At 53.2% G+C, this 18,849-nt stretch overlaps 1 protein-coding gene across 1 annotated transcript; it reads right to left on the bottom strand.

Annotated features, from left to right (window-relative positions):
• Positions 1 to 1,693: 1,693 nt before the first annotated feature.
• On the bottom strand, positions 1,694 to 14,586 carry HDHD5 (haloacid dehalogenase like hydrolase domain containing 5). The gene is made up of 8 exons (XM_075553157.1): positions 14,419 to 14,586; positions 8,443 to 8,646; positions 7,313 to 7,425; positions 5,895 to 5,988; positions 4,196 to 4,229; positions 3,023 to 3,197; positions 2,670 to 2,858; positions 1,694 to 2,539 (listed from the first exon to the last, which is right to left on the bottom strand). The coding sequence occupies exons 1-8, from the start codon at positions 14,542 to 14,544 to the stop codon at positions 2,203 to 2,205; spliced, it is 1,272 nt and encodes a 423-aa protein (XP_075409272.1). The 5' UTR covers positions 14,545 to 14,586; the 3' UTR covers positions 1,694 to 2,202.
• Between the last annotated feature and the right edge of the window lie 4,263 nt (positions 14,587 to 18,849).

Consider the following 18,849-nt stretch of genomic DNA (forward strand, 5'->3'; position numbering starts at 1 on the left):
TGGGTCTCCCCGTGGCTCCTCCAGCTCTAGGCCTCTGGCTGCATCAGCGCCGCTCCATCAGGCTCGTCGTCTCTCAGGGAGTACGTGCATGTTGGCCTCCAGTGAGCTATTTATCTCCATGGGGCCTTCAAATCAGGTCCTCAAGCTGTGACCTGACTGAGGGTAGACGCCACCCCTTCACAAGTTGACACCACATTATGTAACTATCAGTCTCTGATCTCTGAGGTGACCCATCTCTTGGGCCTCTGAGGAGCTAGGAGGTGAGCCCACGGGGACCCTGGGAGTGAGGTGGAAGGAACCGTAAGCATGGAAGGCCCAAGCAGGAGTGTTAGCGTGCCCAGGAAGGTGGCCAGGCTGGCTGGTGTGAACCATTCCCTGGGGCAAGCAGGTCTGCATCTGCAGGGGCCTCTGTGCTGAGCAATGTTGGCCGTCCCTCAGATGAGGTCTCCCAGGGGGTCTGGAGAACAGGCATGGCCTAGCTTATAGGCCCATGAGGACAGAGGAAGGAGGGAGTGGAGGAGGAAAGAGGCCACAACCACCCAAGTGAGACACTACTTGCCTGGGCCTGGACAGATGGTGGAGGGGAAGGAGGGGGCAGGGGTCCAACTGGGGACATGTTCGGAAGGCGAAGGTGACAGGATTGACTGCTGGACTGAATACGGGACATGAGCAGAAGCAATCAGGATGAAGGGAAGCACCTAACATGGCAAGACTGCAGGAGAAACTGGATTGTGCTGGGGTGCAGAGGTGTATGGTTTGGGGCATGGACACTCTCATAATAAGAGGCACGGGGAAGGGGCACGTCCTTGGGCGAGGCCCCACCTCAACAGGGAACCATCTCAAGGGGGACGGATCATGATTCCCTGCATCTCAGCTCCCAAGACACCAGCGCTTCCGCTCCCTCTTCCTCCTCCTCCAGCAGCTCCCTTCCTCCCTCAGGGCTCCTGGTAGTGTAGTGGTTGTGCCTTGTGCTGCTATCAGCAAGGTGAGCAGTTTGAAACCACCAGCTGCCCCGCGGGGAAAAGATGAGACTTTTAGTCCCGTAAACAGTTAGTCTCGGAAGCCCACCGAGGCAGTTTTCCGCTGCCCTGCAGGGTCGCCATGCGTCGGAAATTACTTGATGGCAGGGAGCCTGGTTCGGTTTTCTTCCCTCACCCCTAAACTACCAGACATCCACAAAGAGGTGTCAAGAAGTCAGTCAGACCTAGCCAAGTAGAGAAGGTCTTGGTGAAGAAGGGGGCTTCTATGTCAGATGTAACCGAGATGGGGTCCTGGGCGACGGAGGCAGATTGGAAAACTGGAATTGGCTAGAGAACAGGCTGTGGAGAAAGAGACATCCGTGCTGCATTTGTTCCCGCAATCAGCACAGGGAAGCGCCTCCGTTCAGGAGGAGATCCAAACGAGCCCCCCCTCCCGGCCCCGGCTTCCCTCCCACCCATTGCTAAGTATTCCAGGGCTGGGTGTGAGCCATTCCTAGACAGACTCAGCTTCGCAGCCCAGACTGGATGTGGGCTTTGGGGTGGGAAGGAGAGGCGGGGGGGGGGGGGGGGGGGGGGAATAAGCAGAGAGGCCCACGCCTCTCGGCGTGAAATGCCACAGATGCCTCTGCCTCAAGGTCACGCACACCTCTCCCCATCCACCCAGCCCCGGAACCAGTCGTGCCACACAGACAACACACCAGAAGAGACGGCAACGTGAATATTTATTATGATTCATTTCGTTTAAAAAAAATAAGCCCAGACTCTCTGGGCAATAAGCTAAAAATACAGTAAAAAGCCATATCTGAGCGCTAGCTACACTACACACCTGGCCGGCATGCAGTGTTCCTTTAGGGAGGGCAGAAGCCCTCCGGGCACGTCCACACCATTCCACACCCCCTCCTGTTTTCAGGAGTCCCTGCTGAGACCAGAAGGAAGCTGAGGCACACAGGTGAAGAGGACTGGCCTGAGGTCGGACTGCCAGGAGAGGCAGGGCAGGATTCGGGCCCGAGAATCACTGGCATTTCACCCCAAATGTCACTCAGGGTACACCTTGGTGGCCACTACTTAGCAAGAGAAAGGCCACTGTCTTCTTCCAAGTGACCAATAACCTGACCACTGTGGGGCAGCAGGGAGAGATGGGCAGGCAGCCAGGCCCAGGTCTGAGAACCCAGCCATCAGGGTGGGCCCCATTGCTGGTGCCGGTCTCCCCATGGCCCAGCTCTCACTGCAGAGCCCAGCCCTCCTTGCGGAAGACCAGCTCCACCGCCTCATTCACGTCCCTGACCACGTGGGCCGCCTCTGTGAGCGCCGGGCTGAAGCTGAAGTCCCGGTGCCCATGGAACGGGGGCTTCTCTCCGCCCTGGGCCGGCCCTGAGGGCCCTGGGGCCCTGGGACTGTACACGCCAGTGCACACAAGGATGGAGACGCAGCTCTGGGTTGTTGATGGCCGCTGCTTCCTCAGATGGCCGGCTCCCAGTCCCTCCGCCCCTTGCTGCTTCGTCCTCTGCAAGTGCTGGTGGAACAGGTTGGCACCGTAGATGTCGGACATGGGGTTATCTCTGGCAGGGCAGCAGGTCCAGGAAGGAGAGGAGGAAACCCAAGGTCAGTGTGGGCAGAGGGAACAAGCTGGGAGGTGTAAGCGTGACTGATGTTGGGCCACGGGGTGGGGGGGGAGGGGGTCCAGCTTACCCAATGGCATAGAGGGTCTGGATGGGGGCGGTCCAGCCCCACCTCTCCGCCTGCTGCCGGACCAGGTCCTCTGCATACTGGTAGGTGAGGAGGCTGGGCTTGCCCATCAGGCCCTCGTACCGCAGTTCCTTGCCGGTGACTTTGCGATAAACGGTCTCCAGGCACAGGAGGAAAGTGCCGTGGCCAAACCTGCCCGGGACGGACAGAAGAGCAGCTGCTCGGTGGTTCTGGCCCTGGCCCTCCCTAGTCAGCCATTGCCAAGGCTGGGGCCTGACCGCCCAGAAGAGCAGGGCAGTACGAGGGTGGGCAGTCTCAGGGCCACCAAGCCAGCAGTCACACCCGTGCATCCTTACCTGGGCATCTTTGCTTCAGCCATCCAAAGGAGGTCCAGGTTGCTGGCCAGGACAGGCAGGTGGGGGTAGGGGGCTGTCGCTAGACCTGTCCCAGGGTTCCCATTGCTGAGGAGGACATCCATGATCAGCTGCAGGTTCGTCTCCCAGCGGACGGGCTCCCCGAGGAGGAGCACCCCTTTGAAGAGCAAGGACCTGGTGTGAGCGCTCACGGGGGCCAAGGGCCTCCGGAGACCAGCCAGCACTACCCAACCGCAAGCTCTCCTCCCAGCAGCCTGAACCAGGCCTGCAGGCGCCTCCCACCTGTTTGCCCAAGATAGACAAAGCCAGGGGCCCAGCAAGGTGCTTCCGAAGGGTTCCCCGTTAGTGGGTGTCCCCGATACCACACTGAAAAGGTTGGAATATTAAGCTACCACAGCAAGTTACCGGGCTGGCTTCCCCTGCCAACGGCTGTGCTGTGCCCACCTCCCGCCGACATGCCACGGGCATGCGCCTCTGAGTCCAAGGGCCAGTGCAGCGTGGGGGCTGCGAGGAGCAGGGGCTGGAATCCCCTTCCTGCCTCTGCCCACTTCCCTGTATGACTGTGGGCAACCATTTCCCATCTCTGAGCTTCCGTTTCCCCACCGTGCCCCACCCCTGCCCATTTACGGGGCTGTCTGAAGGACAGAAATGAACTGAAGTCAGCAAAGGGCAGCTGCAGCTACCAGCTGTACACCCAGCGCCCCCGGGAGAGGTGTGCCAAAAGGGGAGGGCACACTCTGGTTGTCACAGTTGGGAAAGGACCAGAGACCCCATGTACCCAGGACAGTCCTGCCTTCAGAGGCCAGCGTCTCAGGAGACCTGAACGGCCTACCTAACGTGCAGGCAGCTGCAACATTCACGGGGTCTGTGACGTCATATAAACGTAAGCAAGCCCGCTGCCCCGGGCCAATCATTCCGTTACACACCAGGAGAACTGGTGGCCTGGTCTACCTGCAGGAGCCTTTCTTTCCATGCTAACTCCCTCTAAGCTTGGGCTCTTCGGGATCAAGGAGGTGAGCAACATGGGGGAGAGCCAAGATTAGCAGCCAATACCTCAGCGAGGCAGGGAGGCAGATCCAAGACACACTGCCCGTGTCCTGCCGCCCAGTCCGCCCCACTGGCAGGAGAGAGCGCGCTCACACGGCCCACACTGACCTTCGATGGCGGGGAAGTCATCCCTCTGAGGGGCCTGCCAAGAGAAGAAGAGGCCTGTCCACTCCGAGTCACCCTCTGCTCCCGGAGAGCCAAGCACCAGTTTCCAAGCTCATGGGAGGAACGAGCCCTTCCACACACACCCACAGCCATCCGCCACCCACACAGACCCTCAGCCATCCACCACGGCCCAAACACCAAAGTGCAAAGTCCATGAAGGGGTGGAGGGGACTGAGGAGGGAGATGGGTGGAGAGAGGGGCAGAGGACAGTGATGCGGAGGGACACCACACACAAAGGCCAGCCAGGAGGGCTGGCCAGCCGTCCTTCGACCGTGAGGGCAGGGAGCGTGAGAGAGGGCCAAGCGAGGGTCTAGAATCAGGGAGGTCACAGTGAGCCTCTGGAGACCAGAGTGGCCATCAAGGAATGCTCTCCCCGGTGGGTGGAGCCTCATGAGGCTCACACCTTCCCCAGGTGAGTTAAGCCTCAGCTCTGCCTCGAACCAGCTCGGTGGCCCGGGCTAAGACACTGCCTAGGTGTGGCCCTCGGCTCTCATTTCCGGGACCGTGGCGTTTCTGGAGCCTGTTCAAACTCTGCTATCCTGCGTCTCCTCGGGAGAAGCAGGCTTCCGGGAGCACGTTTTCAAAGGGGGTGAAGAGTGTGATTCGACGGGAAAGCTCTGGAGGAGGGGCTTTAAATACACAAATACAAGCACAGGTAGCTTGTCTGTCTGTGACTGAATTTCACCAAATGCCGAGGGGGGGGGGGGTTTAGAACATCGGCTGTGTGACATGTAAACGTTACGTAGGCAGAGGAGGCCCAAGGGCACCTCAAAGAGATCCTCTAGAACAGAGGGCCCCAAATGTGGCCTACCACCCCTTTTCAGAAAAAAAATATTCACCCAGCACCCCCCTTAGCAATTAAAAGATAGCCCCTCATCCAGGCTAAGGTGTAGGCATCTGCTTTTGCAGGCCCAGGGTAGGCCGGACCACCCGCTTTGGGAAACTGTAGGCTAGCAGGTGGGAAGCCAAGGTGAATCAGTAGGTGGCCCTACGGCTGCTGTCAGAAGGAACGAACTCACGCCGGCTGGGGGCGAGCCAGACTGTCAAGGTGGGAGGGCAGCTGGTGTGGCCTCTACAAACAAGCCTAGCTCCTCTGGCCTGCTTCAGGGTGAAGTGGCCACGTTGTTCAAACGAAGGTTAAGATTCCCCCTGCGGCTCGGGAAAGCCAGCCGTGAAACGTACACCATCCAACGTGAAGGGGCTCGCCCGAGGCAGGCAGGCTGAGCCCACCAGTGGCTGCAGGAGAAAGAGTCTGGCGGGGACCTGCCCCATGGGAGGGCAGTCTAGGAGGCTCCTAGTGGAACCCCACTGCCCCAGCTGGGGAGGGAGTGCCGGGGACCGGGAGGCGGTTTCTCGGGGATTGCCCACCCTGCAGACCTGAGCAGGCTCAGGAGCTCGCCACTCCTCGGGGCCACTCTTACACAAGGGGGAAACCCCATCCTTTTCACATTCCATTTTCCCACGAACTTTTTGAAGCGCCTTCCCCCCACCCCCTTCCCTTTCTCCAGGAAGGTGGCCCGGCAAAAGTGCAGATGGAAAGAGCCCTGAGTGGGAGAGGCTGTGAGGTCAGAGGGGATCTGGGGGCCCTCAGAGCACCGGGGCAGGGAGATGGTGCCCAAACGCCTGCCCCCGCACCACTTACCGTGGTCTTGGGCCGGCGCTCCAGGTCCACCATGTCGAGCACCGGGAAGGCGGTCCGCAGCTCCTCCACAGTCACCACGTGCTGGAAACCCAGTCTGCCGCAGGGTCAGGGAAGCAACACAGGCAGTGCTGGGCGGATCACGGAGCGAAGGGAGCGAGAGCTAGTCCTGCCCGAGTCCAGGCGGGAGGGAGCCAAAGAGGATGACACAGGCCTAGTATCGTCGGGCAGGCGGGCAGTGACTGCATCGGTAGCCACCAGCCAAACTCCTGCAGGCGCCAGACCCTCCACAGGGTGCTTCCAGGGGCACAAAGGCCACCTGAGTCTCTCACCTGCCCACCACCTGCCCAACAGGTGCTCTGTGAAAGGGAGGCCCTGGGGAGAGGCCAGCCAGCTCTCTCTTCTCCTCTCAGACCTGCCTCGACTTCCCCATCTTCAATTCCAAGCTAGATTCCCGACAGGAGCCTGGCTTCAGACCACAGTGCCAAAAGGAAGCTGACATGAAACCACCCCATCGCCAATACAGCCTGTGCCCACTCCCGGCTCGAGAATTCCACTCGTGTTTCTTTCTAAGGCTCCTCAAGCCCCACCCCCCTGCCCCTGTCCTTGGTGTCACCGTTCCTGCTGTTCTCTCTCATCTCCCATCCCATCCTCCTGCTCTAAACCTTTGACCTGCCTCTGGAAGGAGCCCTGGTGGTGGTGCCGTGGGTTTGGCGATGGGCTGTTGACCAAAAGGGAGGAGGTTCAAACCCACCAGCGGGAAGATGAGGCCGTCTCGGACACCCTGGGCTTGGTGGGCTGGTAGCTACAGAAATGCTGTTTCCCTTTTCCAGTGAAGCCTCCACTGTTTCCGGTGGTGGTTTATCTTTCCAGGAAGCCACAGGCAAATCCTGTCCCCGGGATATTCCTCGCGACCCCTGAGAGCCCACCCCACTCTTTCCAGCCTGCAGCCAGCCCGGTCTGCACTGTCCAGGGCTGGTCTCCAGGAGCCCCAGCAGGCGCTCGGCACTAGCTGAATGAGTACACAAATGAATGAGCAGCTGCAAACAGGACCAAGGGATTCTCGTGCCTCCTACATAAAGGCAGCCCCCCAACAACGTCACTGCAGGGGCTAAGCCAAGGCTGGCTGATCTGCTGGCTGGGCACCGGGGAAAGGGACTGTGTCCAGTGCTGGGAGAATCCCCTGGGCAGGGGATTTTCTTGGTTTGCTTGGCTTTCAATACAGATCCCAGTTCTGACCCAAACCCATGAATGGCGTCTCTCCTGGTGTGTGCATTTTCAAACTCCCCGGAAGAAACCCTGAGCCGCTGGCCCTCTGTGTCCAGTGCCTCTCCTCACTGTGGCCCCACTGAGCCAAGAGGCAAGGTCTCCGGCCTGCCCCTCCCTTCCTTCAGCCAGCAGGAGAAACAACAAAAGGATACAGTCGGGCGTTTTCCACCAGGGGCCCCTGCCCAGACACCAGCATCCGCTTCCCGTGGAACTGCGAGAACAGCTCCATGGGGCTGTGGCAGAGAATAACCTGGTCGGGATCCACCTGCAGGGGCAGTTGGGGAATGGAAGAGAGCAGAGAAGACACCACCATGAAGGGCCACAGTGGGGACACAGGTGGTCTTTTCTTTCACCTACACACAAACCAAAGCCGCCCAGAGAGGGGAAAAGCCCAGGTGAGAGGAGGGCCTCGCTCTCTAAGTCGGTCCTTGTCACATAGAACCAGGAGACACCTTCAGTGGTTCTCAATCTGTGGGTCGTGACCCCTTTGGGGTCGAACATCCCTTTCACAGGGGTTGTCTGATTCATAACAGTAGCAAAATGATAGTGATGGAGTAGCATTGAAAATCATTTTACAGTTGGGGGTCACCGCTGCATGAGGAACTGTATGAACGGGTCGCGGCCCGAGGAAGCTGGAGAGCCACTGCCTTCAGACACGGGCTCTGGACTACCCTGATCCCTCACAATGCCACCTGAAGAGACAGGGCCGCGCCCCCATGCTTGCTCACTGTCTTCGCTTCCTATCATTTCAACCAGCCCCAGCAGTGCCACCTCTGCTCAGAGCCCGCCCAGGAAGCCTGAGGTTGCCCCTTCTATCCTGACCTAGTCCCCAGACAGACAGCCACCTTCCCAAAACCAGGTCTGTCAGTGTGGGGCGGGGTGTTGGGCGGCAGGCGTGTGAACACGGGCTGTCCTGAGAGGCAGGGGCTCAGTGCCATCCATGTACACATAGGATGTGTGAAGACCGGGCTGGCCTACTTCAAACGCCACCCGGACACAGAGCTTTAGGCAGACGTGACTGCTGCTCTCCTACAGAAGAGCCAGCCTGGGTGCCCAGAGTGAAATGGAACTACCCACTACAGGGCGAGGTTTGGGAGCCTCCCACCAATGACCTACTGAGAGGGTTCAATCCATGGGGCAGGGCTGGAAGCCCCAGCTGCCTTTCCAGCAGGCTTGGAAGATCAGTGCTGGCCACCTGGCTCCTCAATACTGCCCCCAAGCAGTCGGAGGGGCTCCTCTGAACTAGCTCCTGGGGCTCCCTTGCCTCTGGCTATCTCCTTACCTTGAACCCAAAGAGGGAGGACAGCTGCTGGGCTTTGACATGCTGCAGGATGTTCCCAGAATTTGTGACAAAGACCACAGGCACCCGAAACTTCCCCTGAGGGTCAACCAGCTTGCGGAATGCTTCCAGAGCGGCGGGGATCACTTTGTGGCCACGTACCAGCACACCATCGATGTCCAAGAGGAAGCCAAACTTGGGCTGGCTCTGCTGAGAGGGCAGCGGAAGACAATTACTATTACGTGAGCCAAAGGGCAAGGAGCCCTGGTGGCAAGCTACCGATAGCCACAAGGTCGCCAGTTCAAACTCCCCAGCCACTCCTCAGGAGAAAGACGAGGCTCTCCACCCCCATCAAGATTTACAGTCTGAGAAGTTCTATGCAGGGTGATCATGAGTTGGAGGCCAGTCCTTGGCACTGGGAACCAATGGGCAGAACGGAAGGGAGTGAAATGGAATAACTCCTTCAGAGACTCACTCAGGACCTCGGGAAAACTGTGTCAGAAACAATGCAGGGCCAGTCTTTCGGATAGGACAGATCTGCCTGGAACAAGGAATTGTTTCTTTTTTCTTTGCAAGGATGTAATATCGCATCTTACCCCAAGCGATGGATGTTCTCCTGTCTCTTCTTTTTCTATTTCATGTGGACCACACAGCCCAACTCTACTTGATGCATGTATATATCATGTTCTTCTCCCACAGCCCAACTGCATTTGATGCACGTATGTATCATGTTCTCCCATGTTAAACTCCCAGCTGCTCCTGGGTGCCACGGAGGCCATCTGTCGGGTCAGTTCCCATTGAGCTCTCTATGCTGAGACTTGGGTGGAGACGGGTGGTCGGGCCATTTTCCCCGGGGGCTCGGGGTGGGTTTGAACCGGCAGCCTGGTGCTTAGCAGCCACGTTTCAATCACTGTGCCCCCCAGGCTCTTTATACTCCCAATAGCCACGTTTTTTGTTTGTTTACTGAATTTCTAGGTTTATTGACTTATAATTCACATATCATACATTTCAATAATTCCGTATTCGTCAAAGAGCTGTGTAATCACCATGATCAATGTTAGGACACTTCTTCCTGGCACTCATTGTTAGCTCTTCATTTCCTGCCATGCCCCTCAAAAAACCAAAGCCACACTCACCTCGATCAAGTGAATTCTGACTCTCAGAGATCTGGGGACAGGAGACAACTGCCCTGCGGGTTTCTAAGACTGTAACTTTTAAAATTAACTTAATTGGGGGCTCACACAAGTCTCATCACAATCCGAGGGCTTCTTGTCATTCACGACTGCTTCGTCCTTCTCTAGGGGCCGGTCCTGCCCTGTCACGTGTGCAGAGTGCGGGAGACACACTAACACGGCCCTCACTTCTAAGGGGCATGCGGGCTATTGTTCCATGGCAGATTTGTCCATCCTTCCTGCCACCGGCAAAAGACTGAGGAGCCAGGGCGGCGAGGGAGGAGGAAAACCAAGAGCCGGTGGGGGCAGAGGAGCTGAGCACATGCGTCCACATGAAAACCTGCACACGGAGGCTGACCGCAGCTTCACTCTTCATCAAAAAGAGAGAAAGCCAACAGCTGAGCTGTTCCCCACCAGGTGAATGGCCAAACTGCAGTGTGACAGCAGACAACATGCTCACTGATGAAAACACACAAGCTACTGAGCCAAGAAAAGGCTAAGGGAAGTCTTTCTGAACGCATCCCGTGAGGGGAAAGAAGAGGCTGAAAAGGCCACACTGTGCCGTTCCAACTGAGAGATGCTGGGCAAGGCAGAACGAGAGTCCGTGAAGACGCTGCATCCCTCCTATCAATCAGAGATGGGACCAGCCAGGAGCGCAGAGCGCCCCAGTGCCGTTGTGAACAGGGCACCCACACTTCCAGAGACCGCCATGGGGCTTGCGGCAGCTGTCCTCTCAGAACCCACGCTGTGCGGCACCAAAGCCCACTGAACTTTAGTTTGTAAATAACAACTGGACACCTGTAATAAACACAGATTCCGGTGGAATGGACCGGCGACATGGCTTCTAGGAGAAATGGTGTCCAGTAGAAAGGAGGAAAGTCGGTCATAACCCACGGTCAAGCAGATGGATTCTAGGCTCCCACTAACGCTAACCCCAATCCAAGAACAGTTAGCTCTTATAACATGGCCCAGTCCGGTAAGGCACCTTCATGAAATGATCACTGAAGATAAGGGTGCTACAGCAAGGTGTGCTGAAGAAAGCAGATGGTGCCCGGCTATCAATCAGAATAGTGTCTGGGGTCCTGAAGGCTTGTATTCAAACAAGCAGCCATCTAAGTGAGTCAACTAAGTCCTCATGGAAGAAGCACACCAGCCTGTGTGAGCCAAAGATGACAATAACAAAATCCAGATATGATGAACGGAAAAGTACCAGAACTTAAATTGTAGAAGGCAATGGAGGACAGTGGGAGCCCAAAATCCGTCAGAGTAAGCCTCTGGCAGGTCTCCCCTGGCCACAGGGGAGGACAACTTTACTATCAGACCGAGATTATTGTGAACTGGATAATGGTGGACTGAACCACAGGATATTATGACACTTGGGTTAGCTGAGTGTCTTGACCCAAACCTAAATTTGCACTAGGGTCAAATATTTCTTGCTTGTTCCATGACAGAATTTTTTTCTCTGGTTTTTAAAATATTGTTGGTGGTCTTTTCTTTTTGACTCTTTATTTTTAACTTTATATTCTTATTTTCTCATTTCTGTTTTGTTTTGATTGTGATTGTTTGTTAGGTTCCCCAGTTTATGAAGCACAGGAGTTGATGCACAGAAATAATAATTGATACAAATGGTTTATTGGGAAAGGGGGTGAGAGGGTGAGGGGAATTGGGGAGCAAACAATGAATGAGAGAAGGGGGGAGAGTATTAGAATTAATTGTGATGATCTATATACAACTCTTTAAAGGCGATTTAACAATGGAAGTGTCTGATACATGAATGTTATATCAAGAAAACTACTTTAAAAAAGAAAAGAAAGGATCAATCTAGAACCCCCTCCCAGGGGGATGAATAATGGAAAAGTGGGTGAGGGGTGAAAGACAATGTAAGATATGAAAAAAATAATTGATAACTTATCAAGGGTTCATGAGGGAGGGCGGGGGGAAATGGGAAGGGATATCAGGGGCTCAAGTGGGAAGAGAATGCTTTGAAAATGATGATGGCGGCATATGTGCAAATGTGCTTGACACATTGGAGGAAATATATATGGATTGTGATAAGAGATGTAAGAGCCCCCAATAAAAGTATTTAAAAAAAGAAACCAAACTTGACCTTGGTTACCATGGCTGAAGGAGAAAGAGTTTTTGCTTAGAGGACATTGAGTTTATGTGAAAGATGATGGAATAACTTGGAAAAGGCTATCATTAGTGGTTTTACAACAGGAAGAGTATAATCAAAGGCACTGACTTATACATATACGAGTGGTGGAATTGGAGAACGTTTTGCTGGGTGTATTTTTGCCACAATAAAAAAAAAATTTTCACAAATAGCACTGAGTACAAGGAAGAAGAAACTGTCCTAAAACTGACTGTGGTGATAATAGTACAACTCTTCTCGACATGACTACGCTATTGAATTGCATGTGGATGAAGTGCCAGTAAAACTTTAAAATGTAAAAGTCTACTAGAAAGGAAGAAAAAGGCAAGGAAAGGGGAGTGTGAGGCTGCAGGCCTAGGAGGTGAGCTCTAAGGCTACAGAACAGAGGACCTGGGCTGAGTGTCAAGTGCTGCCCACCTCCCTTCCATGGGACAGGGGAACACCCCACGGGGGGATGGGGGGGGCTGCCTGTGGCTCCTCTCCCTTGTTGGTAGACACAGAGCCTCCCAGTCCAACACAATGACAGCTACATGCAGGTGGGAAGAGACACCGGGAAAATAGGAGGAAGACATGCCAACCAACAAAGCATCATTCTACCCACCAGCAAACAGAGCTACCAAAGGAAACTTGCCAAGTTCCGCGTGCCAAGCAGGAAAAACCTAAACAAAACGCACCTCTAACTGGGGCCCAGAGGCTGGTCCTACAGCAGCCTGGCCAGGTTTGTTTTTTCTGGGACTTAGGTGGGGAGGGGGTCGCGGATGAACATTTGTACACCGTCTACTGTTGAGCTAGACAGAGGCCAGATGCTTCAACCTAATCCCTGCACCCACACTTCCACTAAACCAAGCCCGCCGTGGCTCAGTGGCGCTGTGAACCACTGCGGGTAAACAGGGCAGGCGATGCGCTTCCCTATGACGGTCCTTAGAACTCTGTACTCTGCTGCATCAGCCCGGACTTTACTTAGTTAGCCGGCACTCTGTCGGCAAAGTCTCTAGCACAGCGGTTCTCAGCCGGTGGGTTGCGACCCTTTGGGGGTCGAACGACCCTTTCACAGGGGTTGCCTGATTCATAAGAGTAGCAAAATGACAGTGATGGAGTAGCAGCAAAAATAAGTGCATGGTTGGGGTCACGGCCACATGAGGAACTGTGTTACAGGGTCGCGGCCTCAGGCAGGTTGAGAACCGCTGCTCTCGTAGGCAAGGATAGCAGTTTTATTTATGATTTACAAAGTTCTCTTGGAAACATCATCTCTTTCCATACTTCCAGCTTGGCCACTTTCGCGTCTGTGACACTCACTGACCAGCTGTCTGGGTTGGAGATCCTGCCACGGAGCAGCTGTGTGCCCTTGGACCAGTTCCTTAACTTCTCTGTGCCTCTCCAGATGGGAGTATTGGAAGCATTCCCCACCGAGTCGTTATGAGGATTATCTACATTAGTGGTTGTGAAAGAACTGTGTTCTTTAAATTATTTAAAAGCCACAGATTGCTCCAAAGTACACAGGTCTTTAAATAACTAAAAGACACACCTTGGAATTATTGTGAGCCCATAACACAAACAGAAACGGTGCATCTAGAAGACAAAATGACAGTCTTCAAAGAAAAGACAAAATAAAAAATAAACTCAAGGGGAAGGATCAGTCTGGCCAGGCTTCCTTCCTCCGGCTACCTTTTTGACCTCGGTAACCTCAGACATCTCACAGCGACCCCGTATGCAGGGGAAGAGGCCCCTTTATTTCCAGGAACAGCTGCTGGTTTCCAGCTGCTGAGCTTGCAGTTAGTGGCCCTACTCGGTGGCAGCGAGTTTGGTTTCATACAATTTGACTCCGAGCCTCGGATGCTGGACCAGCACCGGGCCCACACTGCCTGCCACGCTGCGGAGAGAATTCTATTCCGCATGAGTATCTGGTACACGTTGTGGACCATGCACCCGGCGTCACGCCCCAAAGACCTGTGCATTCCAAGAGCTGCTCCTTACAAACAAAGCGAACCGCACCAGAGTGGGTAAGAACCTCCCTCCCGCCGACGCCACGCCGACCCGAGCCCCTACAGGGCAGGGCAGAACCCCCAGGGAGTTTCCGAGACAGTTAACCCTTTAGAGGAGTGGAACGCCTTTTTCTCTGGCGGAGCGGCTGGTGGTTTCGAACTGTTAACCTTGTCAGCAGCCAGGAGGGCACCACACGGAGGAGCTGGCCCGAAATCCATTCACCCCTGAGCTGTCCACCTAATACGTTGCAGCTCCCGAAGCGGGGGGGGGGGGGTCCATTTAAAGTGTCGTTCCAATTCACAGCAAGAGTGGAGTGAAAACCAAAGCCGGGGAAAGGCTCAGCGCCCAATATTCCGACCGGAAGAGAGCAGGATCAAGGGCACTGCCTCGGCGCTGGGAGGGCTGGAGCGCGGCCGTGCGGGTGCGCGTGTGGGCAGTCCTTCTTCCCGGAGGAGGGCGCTGCCGACCGCCGGGGAATCCGGGGGAAGTGGGGCGCGCCGGGGACTTTTGGACTCCCGGCAAGAACGAGGGGTGCCCGAGGTCAGTAGCCGGAGAAGGCCGCTTCCCAGGAGGCCGGGGGATGCGGGCGTCCCCCTCCCGCCCTCGGCTCCGAGCCCACCCGCAGCCCCGAGGACGCGCTCCCGCGGGCCGGGCCGGGCCGGCCGGGCTCACCTGAGCAGGGGCTCCGGCGTAGCCTCTCCCCCGGCAGGGGCGCAGGAGCCCCGCGGCCGTGCGCGCCAGCCGCCGCCAGAGCCCGGGCGCCGCGCGGGCCACCACCATCGAGCCGAGCGAAACCATCGGGCTCCCCGCCGCGCTCGTGCCTCGGACGACCCCACGGACGACCCCAGGCCCCGCACGGCCGCCCTCCGCGCAGCCAATCAGCGGCCCGGGAGCGCGGGGGCCGGCTGGCGCCCGAGGCATGTCGGGAGTTGTAGTTCTCGCACCGGGTTCCCACGTGGGGACTCGGAGCGTGCTGGAGCGGAGCCGGGGAGCGGCGGTACCCGGGGGGCATTTGCCCGGAGGGGCGCGGGGGGCGCGGCTGGAGAGAGAAACCCAAGCCAGCTGCTCTCACAGGCCGAGAAGCCTCGGGTCAGTAAACTGGTGCCCGGCGTCCCTCTGGCCTCCGACCTGCGGGCTTTCTTAGGAAGTTCGTTTCGGACTGCAGCCCACCTGCTGTAACCTTCGGTGACTTCAATTCGGGGTGGCCGTGGGGAGCAAACCAGTGATTGAACTAAGGAAGTAGACTCAGACCTTTCTTTCGGTGTTGTTTTGGGGTACGAGACCCCAATCTCAAATGGTAGTTTAACGTGACCAGACGTCCCGCTTTTGCGGGACAGTCCTGATTTTAAACCTTTTGTCCCGCGTCCCGCTACGTTTTTAAAAAGTCCCGATTTTTGGAAAGAATGCACGACAAGCTGGAGAAGGAACGGCAGGTAAACAGCCATGTGGCTATTTCGCTAGAATATGAGTTTTATAATATTTTTGTTAATTTTATAATGTTAAACTTTAATGATAACAAATAATTGTTGACAACTGATTATCGAGAACTGTTTATCAAAGTTCACATTGTTAATCAGTTGTTAGAATTCGACCACCATTGTTTGGACTAATGAACAGTGACATTTTTTGTTGGCATTGGCAACGACGAAAACATTTTGTAACTTTCTCCTACTTTCTATCACAGGATAAATGTCCTACAATTTTAGAAGAGTTTTTGAAAAAGAATCTTCAAAAATTTGGCTAGAGTTTGTACACAATCAAGCAGCTCTTTTTCAAAATGCTATAAAACTTATTGAAGGTGACAACATTTCGGTAATCGAAATAGCAAATGAAGTTAATAATTCAAAATTTCAGTGTCAAGAGCGATTAGAAAATAATTTTCTTCCGTTAGCTATCTGTAATAGTATAAGCCAGCTAGCAGAACAAGGTGCAATAAATTGTGCAGATATCATGAATCACGTAAAAAAGTTCTATAGTAACTGCATAGATTATTTAGAAGAGTAGACGGTACATTACAATGGTATTGAATATTTTCATTGGATTACATTAAAACAAGAACTAAATTGGAATTTTGTGCAAAAATCATTCGATGATATTACTCAAAATTTCCCATATAGTAATATTTCTGAAAATGATCCTTTTAATGAGGTATCATTATTAAAAATATATATTGATAAGGAAAAGGTTAAATCTTGGGCATCAGCAAAAATCACAATAGAGAACAACTGGTTAGAACTATTTCATCATTTTGAAACAAACCATGTTCCATACAATAATGCACTAAAAATTGTGGAATACGCACTGTCCTTACCAGAAACTAATGCTGCGACTGAACGCATTTTTTCTACTGTAAATGAAGTGTGGTCATCAGAAAAATCGCAATTAAGTGTTGAGACTTTGAAAGCCATTTTATGTGTGAAATATAATTTAACAAATTCTTGTGGAAAATTTCATGACCTTTTAAACAATGACAGCAATCTACTAAGAAATTCACTCAAATGAGAAATATGCCAAAGAATAAAATACTATACATAATTTTGATGTATTATATTTGTAAATTGTACTTATGTTGAAATTAAGATTACAGTACTATTTTTGTGTTCTATGAAATTTTTTGTTGCTCCATATAGACCAAATTTTTAATCAAGAACACCACCACCCCCTCCCACCATCCCCGTCAATGGTGTCCCGCTTTACTAATGTTAAAATCTGGTCACCTTAGTTTAAGGTGAACATTAAGTCTTCAAGGGGACAAAGACAAAGATGAAAGAGGCCATTAGCATGAAGTCATAAAGACATCCAAGGGTTTGCTGAGCTCCAGAGTTTTACTGATCTGAAGAAATTCAAAGGCGGCTTAACCCACGTGTGCCAACCCGTCCAATAGGAACATGTGGGATTAATAAGGTCACCATTTGGAGGGCAAAGAGATCAGTGGCTCTGCAAGACCCGCCCCTGCTTTAGCTAATTCTCTGCCTCAACTTGTGAGCTACACGACCTGTGGGGTAGCCAACCCATGGATCTGGTCTCTAGAGCTTGAGGTTCTTTCGAGACCTGCTTCACCATGCTGCTAGTGCATCCATCACTTGAGTTTGAGGCTGGTGGATTCCGTCGTCTTTCATTGCTTGAGTTCGATATGCCATCTGGGCCTGCTTTTACTAAACTCTGGAGCTACTGAAGGTTGGTGACCTGCCCTGCTATTTGCTGCCTGTGGGCAGACTGCCTGCATTGCCCAAGGGAAGGCTGAGCTGTCTGCTTCCTTGACCTTGGACCCAGCAGTCTTTGTGAGTTGAAGCTGAGCCCTTTGTACTGCTGTGTGGACTGAGTAGCTGTTAGATTCCTTCATCCATACATATGTAAACTCATAAGTGTCTAGGTTTTGTTTCTCTAGAGCAGCAGTTCTCAACCTGTGGGTCTCAACCCCTTTGGGGGTCAAATGATCTTTTCACAGGGGTTGCCTAAAACCATTGGAAAACACATATTTCCGATGGTCTTAGGAACCGAGACACCACTCTATCCATCTCCAGGTGGATCCACCCACAAGCAAGTCCACATAGAGTACCCTGCGTGAAGACTTACCCATGCTACACCATGCTTCAAGACAACATTTCATTTATTTGTTGTTAGAAATAAATATTTCACAATATATAATTGCATATTGTTTTATGATTAATCAGTTTTAATCATGTTCCACTTGTAACAATGAAAATACATCCTGCCTATCAGATATTCACATGACAATTCATAACAGAAGCCAAATTACAGTTATGAAGTAGCAGTGAAAATACTGTTATGGTTGGGGGTCACCACCACAGGAGGAAGTGTATGAAAGGGTCGCAGCATGAGGCAGGTTGAGAACCGCTGCTCTAGAGAACCCTGCCTAGCACACCATGTGAGGACTCTGCATATGGATTTGGGGCTTTCACTGTCAGCTACACGATTCTGCCACCAGGGTGCTCAGAATTTAAGCTCTAATGCAGTGTTCAAGTCCTCTAGGCCGTCTGTGTTGGACAGGGTTCTCTAGAGAGACAAACCAGATTGCTAGTAATTATATATAAATATATTTATAAAGATAGATATTATAATTCAAGAAATAAACCGTTAAATAATATACAGATAGATAGAGACACTAGCAGCCCTTCAAGTTTTTGAGAGCTGCCAGGTGCCAGTCCCCTTCTGTAGAGAGAGCTGGGCTATATATACCCAGGCAGCAAACAGCAAGGCAGGTCACCAACTGTCATCAACTGTCAGTCCCCAGCTCCAGAGATGAACATTCCAATCGTGTGGGCTTAAAGGGACTTCAACTTACAGCGACACAGTTCATAGGCTAGGCATCCCACAGGTAGTGTACCCCTTTAAACTGAGGCACAGAACAACCAAGGCGAGGTTCACCAAGCCATTTATCCCTCTGCCCTTCAGTTAATCCTACTTGTGTTTATCGGCCAGGCTGGCACAATAAACTACAGCACCGTCAGCCGAGGAGTGCGCCATGGATGCCACTGCTCTTTCATGTCCAGTGAAGTCCCTGCAGCCTTCCTCATTGCTGGGTTCTGTGTGAAGACCGAGAGACTAGACGCGTGAATAGTCCACCTGAGTCCGACTCCATTCAATGGCGGTGAGCTTTTCCAGTTTCTACTTAAGCCATTCCTCAAGCTTTTCAGTAGCTCGCTGCTCCAAAGTGGACAGCCTATTCCATTGCGACTACACCCTTCAATATAGATGACAGCTGTCAGGGGAAGCCAGCCCCTAACACATCATTACGGGTCCGGTAGGCGCAATTGTACAGCGATAATAAGTAAAGATCATAGTAAAGTCATAGAGAGCGTGAGAGATAGAAGTGAAGTATAGAAATAAATGGGAATCAGTCACAGTTCATGGTAGCATGCTCACCTCTGCCCCTCATGATGGTCCACGTGGAGGGAGAGAGTTTAATGGCAGCCCCGGCCCCTTTTATATTCTCTGGGGACATGCAAGCCCCCTAATTACAGGTGAGGACATACGTCACAGGAAGGGGCTGTACTATAGGTAATACAGTAATCAGAAGGGGTGGTCTAGGGACATACATGCAATAGGAAGGGGAGGGATTGGGGTTATACATGTGACAAG

This window comes from Tenrec ecaudatus, chromosome 6, assembly GCF_050624435.1.
Source record: "Tenrec ecaudatus isolate mTenEca1 chromosome 6, mTenEca1.hap1, whole genome shotgun sequence".
In the NCBI taxonomy this organism is placed as follows: domain Eukaryota; kingdom Metazoa; phylum Chordata; class Mammalia; order Afrosoricida; family Tenrecidae; genus Tenrec; species Tenrec ecaudatus.